We start from the raw sequence: 12,818 nt of genomic DNA, 5'->3' as shown, positions 1-12,818 counted from the left end.
TTGGTGCAGAGAACGGCAGCATTGGGTAGCAGAATGGCGTAATGTAGCATTCAGCGATGAATCACGATGCTGTTTAGGAATGCATAATGGTCGTAGGATGGTAAGACGCCGCCGTGGAGAACGACGAGATATCGGGTTTGCTGTTGAGAGGCATGTATACAGGACAGTTGGAGTAATGGTTTGGGGGGCTATTGCCTAGGTAGCCGATCACCATTTGTGTTTATTCGAGGCAATATCACAGCTGCGCGTTATATTGAAGACATCTTACAAACCAGTTTACTGCCTTATCTCGACGGCAGTCGAGACGTCCTTTTTCAGCAACACAACGTGCGTCCTCATATTGCTCATCAAACTATGGACTTTTCCAAGAAGCTAGCGTTAATGTGTTGCCACAGCCGCCTCGTGTTTCGGATTTAAATCCTATTGAACATGTATGGGATATGATGTGAAGGAGACTGTCCACTTTGCACCATCCTGTACAGACTCTGGCACAGTTAATACATGAAGTTTAAGTTGCTTGGAACGAGGAGCCCCAAGCAGACATTGAACATCTCATTTTGTTCATGCCTAGACGTTTACATGAGTGTATTCAGCTACGGGGTCGCCAAACACATTATTAATTTTTTTTTGATTACTTGTTAATAAAAATTCTTGACAACGTTATCGTTTCATTCTTGATGTAAATCTACCATGTTGCCAAAAAATTAAGTTCAAGAAATTATTCTTTCTGGGTGTAACACTTCTAATGTCACTGAGTATAGTTGCACATGAGAAATAGAGGAGAATTTAACATAAGATTAGTTCTAGCTTGTGTATTTCTGAACGTAATCGAATTTCTCACTGGATAAAATGGAACGTTAAAATTTATTTGTCGAAGAATATCAGGGCAGTCAATGAGATTATGTAGTAGCTTGTACAGGAATATTAGGGAGGCATTAATTCGTCTAGATTCTAATGATACTACGTCCAAATCGCTACACAACTCACTATTGCTGATGCCCCTCTTGGGATATATGCCGTTAATTTTGAAAGACAAAAATTTTAAAAATTTACGCTGCACCTGCTCTATAAGTTGGATATGTACATCATAAAAAGGTGACCAAATGACAGAGGCATATTCCAGTTTACATCGTACAAAAGTGTAATAAAGTAATTTAATTGCCTTAATATTAGTGAGATTTCGAAGATTATGAAGAAGAAGAAGATATCTAATAATATCGCATGCATAAGTGTCTACCAGCTTGCAACTTTGATAAAATATGCATATAGTGCCAATTTTAACGTTAATAATTTAAAGATAGTAACATACAATGAAATAAGTAACTAAATAAGGTCTTGTTAAAAATATTAGGAACAATAAACAATAAAATATTTAAGTAAATATTTTTCCAAACAATGTTAATTAAAATTTTGTTTTAGACCAACTAATCCTGAATATATCGCAGTATTCGTCCATCATTTTACAGCAGATAACAATCCACTTTCTACAGAATATCTGCAGTATGTTCAAAACTTTCTCAAAACTGGAATTCAAGAGAGTTTACCCTTAACTTCTCTGTATCCACGGATCATGAAAATAGTCGATATTTTTGCAACCAATTCCACAGCCATTCTAAATTTTCATTTAACAACGAAAACTGATGTCGATTTATTCCAAACATATTCCGATTTACTTAATTTAGAAGTAGAAAATTTTTTTTTAACCAGCATGTTAATATATTCCACGTGTATTGGATCAGAGACACAAAACGCGGAAGGTAAAAAGGTTTTATGGCCAACAACACCGTTTGGAGAAACTGCTGTTAAACCGTTTAATGATTGGTGTGTCAATAAGGAGGGAATTGTTATTACAAGGACTTGTGGAGGTATGTTTTATTTTTTGTTATACATTTATGTCATAATTATAGAATTGACGGTTGCTTGATAAAAAAATAATTTCTAATAATGTAAAATAACCTAAATAGACTCTTTTCTTTATGTGATTTTGTTCTATAAAAGAATAGAACATAATACACAATATCAAGTAATTACTTATAAAAGAATTAAAAATTCATGAACAAAATTACCGACAAATAAAAGCAAGCCTCAAACACAAAAATTAATATAAGTTTGATGTCATTGTATAATTTTTAATGCCAGTGACTGAAGGTTGTTTCAACAACCTTGTAGTCCAGTCGGGAAAGCATTTGACCATGCTTGGCAAGCTACCACAAATTTTATTATTCTAACCTTTGGGGAGGGGGATCAATAGTAGTGTAAATTTAAAATCATGAATGAATTCCGCCATTGCCCCAGCTGCGATCTTGATTTTATAGGGAAACTTTTGTTTCAAAAATGTCCACTTTTCGACCAAAAAGGTACCAACTGAAACTGGTGCCAATGCAATTTCCTGCAATTTCTTTTTAAAAATGTTTTCGTGCGGTCATCTCAAAATCCTACTCTTTTTCATGATCTAATTCCCACTACCGAATTAACGCCACAGCAACAGAATAGACAACTTTCCTCTCATACTGAATTATGTCCCTCTCAAACCAATTTACCTTATCTCTCTTCCTCAAGAGAAATTTTCGAAAATGATACAATATCTGAACAGTCAGATAGACTATGTTTAACATTTCCACTTTCACAGAAGATGCCATGCTTTTCTGTATTATCTGTGAGCGATCAAACAAATCTGTGGAAAACCCCGCAACAAAACAAACCATTTTTTCTCTCAAGCAAACAGTTCCCAGTTCCTCTAGCTCCTACAATATAAAAAAAGCAAAAACGTAGTCCTTCGGTCGACTCCAGTGTATCTTTAAGTCTCGAAACAAAACCCGGAAGCGTTTACAGTCCCTCCTGATAATATAATTGCTTTTATAAACAACGCTTATGGTAGTCTCAGAAGCATTAAAATCCACAACAGATATTAAAGCACTCATTATAACTATGCAATTAATAAACCTAACTTTTAAAGGAAGATCTACAAAAATCAGAATTACCCGCTTAATTAAAAAAATTAAAACTAAAATACATCCGGAAATATATGATTCTAAAAGTATCGACAGTCTTGATAATCCCCAGGATACTTCTAATACAGAATACTTGTCCGATAGTTCATAAACCTCGCAAAAATCCAAACACTGTACATATTAATCTCAGCCTTCACATTGATACAATGGAACTGTAATGGATTTTATTCTCGTCGTTCGCACCTTAAACAGCTTATTTCTCCTGACATCCTATGCCTACAAGAAACAAATTCTACTGATAAATATTCCGGACAACTTTTACTGGTTACCACTACATTTGATCTACCCAACCAGGTGTCGATGGTGTAGCCTTAATTTTTGTTTCCACTGATATTTTCCATAAAGAATTTTCGCCAAACACAAACCTCGACGCTGTAGATTATCCAGCTACAGCTGGATCCAACATATCCTTATTCAACATATCCAGTCCCAAAATGTCTTCTAACACCAGTTCTATTAATCTTTCTTTTAATCCACTAAATTAAATGAAGCCCTATCCTATTTGAAAAACTCAGCTGGCGATCTAGATGATATCCCATCAATTTTCTTAAAAAATTTTTATCCAGATACAATCTTAAACTATTAAAGTTATATAATAACATCTGGTCTCACAAACAGTTCCCAATATTATGACGACAAACAACTTTAAACTACAATTCCCATGAGAAAGAATGACTCACCTCCAAATCTTCTAAAAATATATAGACCAATTTTTCTCACTTGTTTACTATATAAACTATTAGAAAGATGGTCAATAAACGCATGCTATGGTATCTCGAAAAAAAAAAAATAATATTCCTGATTCATTACAAACAAGCTTCAAATCAAATCGAAGTACAACGAAAGAACTTGGTCACACTACACACTGATATTGTTAACTCATTTTCGAAAAGAAGCAAAATCTTAGCAAAACAAAGGCCACTAGAGTGTTAGAGTGCCACCATTTAGAGTGTTAACCACACGCTTTGGATAACGGATTATCTCAGGTCTCTGTTTTTAGCACTACCTGATTTTTATTTAGCATGAATGACTTTCACTCATATATAGAACCACCAGTCAGCCACTCGATATATGTTGATGAAATTATATTTTAGTGCCAAGTTAGAGTCACAGCTACCACCAACGGTTTGTTACAAAATTCAATGAATAAAATAGACATTTGGTCTACGCGTGCTGGTTTTGGGTTTTCAGTTTCTAAATCCAAAATTCTAAAGTAATTCACTTTACGAAAAAGCATATACCTAATTTATCTTTTATAAATCCAAACGGGATTCGCTTACAAACAGTTAACTATTTAATACTTCTTGAACTTAAAGAAAACTGTACCCAAAGAATCAATTTACTTACATCTCTTGCTGGTTACTCTTGGGAATACGATGAGGAATTCGCTCTAAGCTAGACTATGGCAAAATTCTTTATATGACATCCAATAGCTCCTCACTAAATTTTCAAAACACAACTCAAAATACATCACTACGACTATATCTTGGTGCCTTTAAATCAAGCTGAAAGTGTTTGTGTTGAATCTTCAGAGCCACCAATCCATCTAAGAAGGCAACAACTTCTACTTGCATACTTTGTAAGAATATTAGCAAACCCAAGTAATCCGGTAATAAATCTAATCAATACCATAAAGCCTCTTCCAGCAAATGCATCAAATCACACGCTCACGTTATTTTAGAAAAAATGTGTCCAGACACGTTAATATTATATATATATATATATATATATATATATATATATATATATATATATATATATAACTTTTATTCTCTATAAAATGATGTGTGTTCGTTGGAGAATTAAACAACGTAACTCTGAATGAAATGCACAAATTTATTTAGATGTTAACAGTTTAGGGTATAAAACTATACTAACTTAAGAATTTCAAACTATATCCTAAAAACCTCTCTTAGTTCTTGATAATATCGTAAACACCTCGAGATACTCAGCGTGGATGTTTATCATCTTCTAAGTAGTCTGAATATTGGGATAAAACACACACACACAGTGCGTGCTCGCCATAACATATATATATATATATATATATATATATATATATATATATATATATATATATATATATATATATATATATATATATATATATATTTATATATATATATATATATATATATATATATATATATATATATTTATATATATATATATATATATATATATATATATATATATTTATATATATATATAAATATATATATATATATATATATATATATATATATATATATATTCTTCGTTACTCTGCACTCTTATTCCATTTAAATCACCTTTGACTGCTTATAATCACTTTTTCCGTGGTCTTACTCCCTTCATTTTACCCCCGCCTCCTCCAAAAAGCATCTTTTTTACACAATTCGAGTGATGTGACCTAACCACCTGACTCTCTGTTCTTTAACTTTTTGTATAATTAGGGGTTTTCCATACATCTCCATTACCTCTTTATTTGTTCTTCTTCGCCAGTTTCCCTCCGCCGTCCTAATGCCACCAAAAATCTTCCGCAACACCTTTCTCTCCCAGATCTCGATTTTCATTTGATCTTTCTTATTTATAGTCCAAGTCTCACCGGCATACACTCCCACTGGCCGAATGACAGTTTCATATATTCGAATTTTTGCTACCCTACATACATTTTTTGCTTTTAGAATATTGTTTAATGAGCCCATTGCTCTAATTCCTTTTAATAGTCTGTTTTCTATTTCTTTTTCTTCCTGCTTCCTCTTCAAAGTTCTTGAATATGTGTTCAAGCTCTTTTTTTGTTGTTGTTAAGAGGACTACATCATATGCGTACACTATACATTGCTGTTTATAGTGAAAAATGGTACCCGTAGTTTGGATCTTACTTTCTTTCATTATTGCCTCCAAGACAAAGATAAACAGATCAGTATAAAGTGGATCATCTTGTCCTAATCCTCTTGTAACCGAAAACAGATTTGCGATACTTCCTTCAACGACCACTCCATTGTTTGTACTTGTTAGCGACATTTTCAATGATTTTATCAACTTTTTTGATATTCCCAAATTGTGTAGAGCTTTATACAACTTTTCTTGATCGATAGAGTCATACGCCTGTTCTCTATGCCATTCTCGTATTTTTTCAATCTATTACGTATGATCTTTGCTAATATTTTGTACCATCCAGTAGCGCTATCCCTCTGTAATTTTCACAAAGGGTTCTGTCAAATTTCTTATGTATTGGGCAAATTACGGCATTACTCCATCACTCTGGCATTTTTTCCTCCCTCCACACTCTCAGCATCAAATCGCATAGCTTTCTTTGCAGTGTGACCCGTCCTTCCTTGAAAATTACCGTCGAGATTCCATTCTCTCTTGCGCTTTTGCCGTTTTTAAGCCATTTTATTGTTTCCTTTATTTCCTGTTCTGTTGGTTTCTCTACGTACTTCTCATTATCCTCTGGTTGGCCCATTGCCTCATTTATTCTTCATTATTTAGCAGTTCTTCAAAATAATGTGCCTATCTGTTTAATTTCTCTGCAGTATTTCCAAGGATCAGTGACACGTTCATTACAAATAAAAAAACATTCAATAATTTTGAAAGCCATTAGAGTTATGTAAGAATGTTACCGATAAACTCTTGAATTTTATTTTCAAATTCAATTTCGTGAATTTTATGTTTAATATGTTTTAGTATGTAATAAAAATGTTTTTACACTTGAAACCACATTTTATTTTAAATATTATCATGATTTTTCTGAAAAATATTATAATTTACGTATCCCATTTTTTAGGTAACTTTATCGATGGAGCTGTTTGGTCAGAATTGGACAGAAACTGTTTCAGTCCGGAATCAGTTAGCCCCACGTTAATTTTGTCAAATTTACTAAAAGTAAAAGATCCGTTTTTATATATGTCTTTAGTAACAGATACTGTTAAAAGAACTTCAGTCATTACAGCGTACGATGTAGAGTTGTGCGCTAAATATCTAAAGCTGTTAGAAGATTCCGGCTCAAGGATTACATCGCTCTCTGACTTCACTTCCTTAATAAATGGAATTATGCAAGTACCACCAACAATTTTAAAGCAATCTCAACAGACTTACAAGAGTACCGATAGTATCCTTCATAGTGTTGGTAAAATTTTGGAAAAATCTGATAATGTTACCAGCGAAACAACTAATTATCTATCAATTGTTATATTTTCTATTGAGGATTTCTACAGCGATACTCTTATATGGACAAAAACTAATGATGTATTAAATAACGTATACAGTATTAAATACGTCAACTCAACTGATATGAATATTTTTCAACTAGAGCAAGAAGAAGACTTTGACTTGGGTCTTAGATTTAACAAAGGTTTAATAGAGAATGCAACAAGAAGTAGTGATTGTAAGAAAATAATAGTAATTGCTTACTTCAAGCCCACGTTGTTTAACGAAGACGTTACAAGAAATTACACTTCAACAGTATTCACTACAATATTTCCAAATTTAGACGAAACAAATTCTGATATACAAGATTTGGTGACAACTATATACAAGCACGATAATCCGTTAAGTGAATATATTTGCTCGTACTGGACAGAAGGCTACTGGTATCATAAAAACGTAATCGTGGAAAGTAACAAAACCTATGTTTGTTCATTTCAAAAAATGGCTAATGTTGCAATGGTCTCTAAAGCTGACGTGAGCGAACTTCTGGTAGATCTTCTACAACTTGAGTGCGATGAAGCATTGGCGAAGGCACTGAAATTATTGAAAGAACATTTAAATAGTTTTACTGCTGCAGATGTGGAAAAACTCTATTACCTCTTAGTAAAATGTGAAGATTTTACAGATACGGATATAAGCATGAACATCATTGATAAAATTTTACAAATGCCCTTGAAAATTATTACACATGCAATGGTGGATTATTCGCTTAATTTTCTTGATTTATTAGAAGCGATTTTAGAATGTCGGCAAAAATCATACATATCTGAGTTCAAACATTTTGCGGTAGCCGTACAATATTTGAAGGAAGACAACCTCACCGGATTTTATATAGATTGCCATCAGTTCAAGTGTCAAATAGTTTTCACGCACGATTATAACCAAATACCATCAAGTAGTGAGCTTTACATGGTGATAAACAAAGAGTTATTGGCAGAATTGTTAAAGTTCGAGGTTAAGAAGATAATCGTTACTTTATTTGCGAATGACGTTTTCTTTAGCTCTAAACAAGAATATACCAATACGGCTTTGTCTAAGGTGGTTGGAGTTACAATTCCAAATTTTACACAGCTACAACGATTTGATGGATGCATTTCTGTTACTTATGTACTTGGGGCTGGAAGTAAAAATGAGTCTTGTCAAATTTGGAATAATAATCTTTGGATCAGAAATATTCCAGTACAACAACTCAGACATGGAACGTATAGATGCGATAACTGGTATCCGGGGTGAGTATTTAATGTTATTGTTAGTGTAATTTGGAGGATCTAGGACAATTGCCCGAAAACAGTTTCCCGAAAGACATATCCCCGAAAGCAAATCCCCGAATGGACAATTTCCCGAATGTACAATTCCCCGAAACACGAATGGACCGAATGAACCATTGCCCGAATAGACAATTGGCAGAAAAACAATTGGCAGAAGAACAATTGCCCGAAAAGAAAATTGACCGAAAACTATATTTAAATAAACTTTGATCAGATAAAAGGCATATATCGAGCACAGTTTAATTTAATCTTGCCCAAGTACTTTCGATCCCTAGATCATCTTCAGGGGCATTTCGTCAATTGTGGCCTATCCGGCAAGAACAAGATGTCATAAACATATAAATGTACATTACACTTCACTACAAATGGACAAACAAACACTTTAAAATTATTTAAGAAAGGCTACATTACTTGAAGAAGCCGGAGACAGAATGAACTGATTGAACTTCTTCAAGTAATGTAGCCTTTCTTAAATAATTTTAAAGTGTTTGTTTGTCCATTTGTAGTGTAGTGTAATGTACATTTATATGTTTATGACATCTTGTTCTTGCCGGATAGGCCACAATTGACGAAATGCCCCTGAAGATGATCTAGGGATCGAAAGTACTTGGGCAAGATTAAATTAAACTGTGCTCGATATATGCCTTTAATCTGATCAAAGTTAATTTATTCGAGCATTCAACCTTATATTTATATATTTAAATAGTTATTGTTTTACATGTATTTCCTATATACAATACGGTAACTTACCAAATACCAAAGCTATTCACACTTGGACTTGAAGACGTGTTCAAAGACATTAACTGGGCAGATAAGGGAGTAAATGTTAATGGAAGAAAACTGAGTCATTTAAGACACGCTGATGATATTGTAATATTCGCTACAAGTTTCGAAGAACTACAGACGATGATGACGCAACTATTTCAAGCTTCGGAAAAAGTAGGTCTTAAGATGAACTTGGAAAAAACAAAAATATTGACAAATACACCGAACATTCCAGAAATAACATTGAACGACATAAATTTAGAAACAGTAAGCCAATACATCTACCTAGGACAGATAATGAAAATTAACGAAAAATTAAAGAAAATCAAACTGCTGAAATTACCAGAAGAATAAGGTTAGCGTGGCAGGATTTGGAAAACTGAGTTGGATCTTGAAAAGCACTAAAATAGAACAGTATTTGAAAACCAGAATTTACGATCAGTGTATCCTCCCTATACTCACGTATGGTTCACAGACGTGGACACTCACCAAGTCCAATATGGATAAAATAGTAAAAGCACAAAGAGCGATGGAAAGATCAATGCTCGGGGTGAGACTTATAGACAAAAAAACAAACAAATGGATTAGAAGCAAAACTAAAGTAAAAGACGCAGGAGAACATGCTGCCAAATTAAAATAGAGCTTCGCAGGACACAATGCCCGACTGAAGGATAAGAGATGGAATCACGAAATACAACAGTGGAGGCCATGGTTAGGAAAGAGAAGCAGAGGAAGACCACAAATGAGATAGGCTGATGATATTAAGAAGATCGGAGAACACAACTGAAAGCAAGTGGCGCAAAATAGAAGACACTGGATTGATTTGGGGGACGCCTATGTCCAAAGTTGGATTACTGAAGGCTAAAGAAGAAGAATATGGTAACTTACCTAAAATAGTTATTACTGCTTATGATCTTTATATGTATTTCCTATATACTAATAAGATAAATTACGTGCTATTCCACGCAAGAATTGAGGGCAATAATCCCTTGCTAATTGCATTTTAATGTTTTTTTTTAACAAAGTGATTAAACTGCTAACGAGCTTTCTAAATATTCTATTATTTGTTTCCTGTTCTTTTTGACAATAATATCTTAAAATAAATTCTATTTTATACGAAGACGATTGCGTTTCGATTTAATTCGGGTCTCTTAAGAGTTTGTAAGAAGACTCAAATTCTATTTTACCTGATTACTTGAAGTTGGGAAATCCAACTCTTAAATTTTTTATAAGTACACTCCATTAACAGAGATTTTAATCTGTACCATTAGTCTTAATTCTAACCAAAATAACTAAATTTCATATAAATTCTTGAACAAAAGTTATTGTCAAAACTCTGAACTAGGGTCACGACGTAAAATGGCTTTGGAGTGTGTACTTAGTGAAAAGGGTACGAGTAAATTACTGATTGACAGTTATCTTTACCAGAAAGCTAAGCAGAAAGAAAAGCAAAACATTTATTGGAAGTGTGATTATTACAAGACATTCAAGTGTAAAGCTCGTGTTACAACTTTGGAAGATGCAGTAGTAAAAAGAAGTGGGACACACAACCATATAGCGGATGCAAGGCAAGTGGAAAAAAACAAAATTTGTCAATGGAATACGTGAACACGCTACACAAACCCAAGGTGGGCCACATCATATAATATCCAATGCATCTGTTCAGCTAAGTCAAGCTACAGCTGCCACGCTTCCAGAAGTGAGCAGCAATAAAAGAACAATAAGGCTTGTACGAAGTAACCAGAAAGCGCTCCGGCTTTACATCTACACAGAAGAGACATTGTTTTTCCAGAAGAGTATAAACTAACACAAAATGGAGAACAATTTTTACTATTTGATTCAGGCCCACACGATGATCGGTTGTTAATTTTTTTAACAAAGCTGCTTCTTCTGGCAAGGTCACAACACTGGTTTGCCGACGGAACCTTTAAAACTGTACCTCACCTTTTTTATCAACTATATACAATCCACGGATTAGAGAAGAATACTCCGATTCCTTTAGTATACGCACTACTACCTACCAAGACAGAAGAAACTTATGTTCGACTACTTTCAAAATTAAAAGAAGTTTTGCCTGGAGCTTCGATGGCAAACATATTAACAGATTTTGAAAGCGGTATGATACGTGCTATAAGACAAGAATATCCCGACTTACGACATCGTGGGTGTTTTTTCCATTTCACTCAATGTCTCTTTAGAAGAATCCAGTCAGATGGTTTAAAAAGAAGATATGAAACTCATCTAAATTTTGCTTTAAAGCTCCGATTATTGGGGGCCTTAGCATTCGTTCCTACTGCAGACATAGTGGAGGCATTTGAAACGATTTGCGAGCAAATGTGTTACCAGCAGAAGCCCAGTCGGTAATTAATTATTTTGAAGATACCTGTATCGGGAGTACACAAAGAGGTAGACAACGTCGTTTGACCTTATTTTCACATGATATGTGGAATTGTTATGATGGGATCCAAGAAAGTTTACCAAAAACAAACAAATCCATAGAAGGATGGCATCGAGGATTTGAACAACAGATTTTCGCAGATCATTCAAACATTTGGAGATTTATTAAAGGCATTCAGCTGGAGCAGAGCTTACATGAACTTTAAATTGAACAGTATATAGGAGGCTCGGAAGGCCCTCCTACACGTAAAAATACAGAGATTGTGCAGAGCGGATTGCAAATCTGATAAACAATTACGACCCTGCGAACACTTACGAATTGTTGCGGGGAATAGCACATAATTTATCGTATTAGTATATAGAAAATACATATAAAGATCATATGCATAAATAAATTTTTAAAAATTAATAAAAATTAAAATTTTAAAAAATAAAAAAATTCAAAATATGACAAATTGGTTGTTTATTCCAAATTCTAAACACTCCAGCGGTACGCTGCCAGTCCTAAGCCTGAGTAAAGTGGGAAGGAAACATGGAATAAAAAATATATATTATAATATAAATTAATTAACGAGATAGCTAGGTCGAACACAATCTAAGCAGTATTAACTATTTAAATAGCACGTAAGTTACCGTATTAGTATATAGGAAACATATATAGAGCAATACCTATTTAAATATATTTTTTGGTCATTTCCCTTTTCGAGTAATTGCTTATCTGCCAATTGTCCATTCGGTAAACTGTTTTCGGGCAATATTGTCCAGGACCTTAATTTAAAGTGCACTGGTTGATTTATATATGCCCTATTTCCTATAATGCTGAAAAAGCCAGCTCTTAGAATATTTTAGTCTATAAAACTAAATATTCAGTTTCTTAAACTAGTATCATATAATTGACCCGCGTTCTTTTTCTAAAGCTGAAACCAGAACAGTTTTATAGAAGTTTTGGAAACCGTTTGTCTAAAAATCCGAAATTATCAGTCTCTTTCGGCCTATAATGCAACCGGAGAATATATTTAAAAACATTAAGTGAGAACGCAGTACCAACATGTAGCACCAACATGTTGCCAACATTCTTTCATCTTTACCGTTGACCGACGGTAAACAAATAACTTGTTGAAATAACGCGCAACATGTTGATTTTTAGTAGAATTTTGGTAACATGTTAAATAAAATTGTTGATACC

General features: G+C 33.7%; 1 protein-coding gene across 1 annotated transcript in view; it reads left to right on the top strand.

Moving 5' to 3' along the window:
- The window catches only part of LOC140434198 (uncharacterized), a 68,655-nt gene that overhangs the window by 31,609 nt on the left and 24,228 nt on the right, over positions 1-12,818 (top strand). The window contains exons 4-5 of the mRNA XM_072522282.1: positions 1,420-1,865; positions 6,781-8,431. Of these exons, the coding sequence (XP_072378383.1) occupies positions 1,420-1,865; positions 6,781-8,431 (2,097 nt within the window). The remainder of the gene's footprint in view (positions 1-1,419; positions 1,866-6,780; positions 8,432-12,818) is intronic.

The sequence above is a fragment of the Diabrotica undecimpunctata genome, chromosome 2 (genome assembly GCF_040954645.1).
Source record: "Diabrotica undecimpunctata isolate CICGRU chromosome 2, icDiaUnde3, whole genome shotgun sequence".
NCBI lineage: Eukaryota > Metazoa > Arthropoda > Insecta > Coleoptera > Chrysomelidae > Diabrotica > Diabrotica undecimpunctata.
Note: the sequence above shows the minus strand (reverse complement) of the source record. Positions and strands in the feature narration are given on the sequence as shown.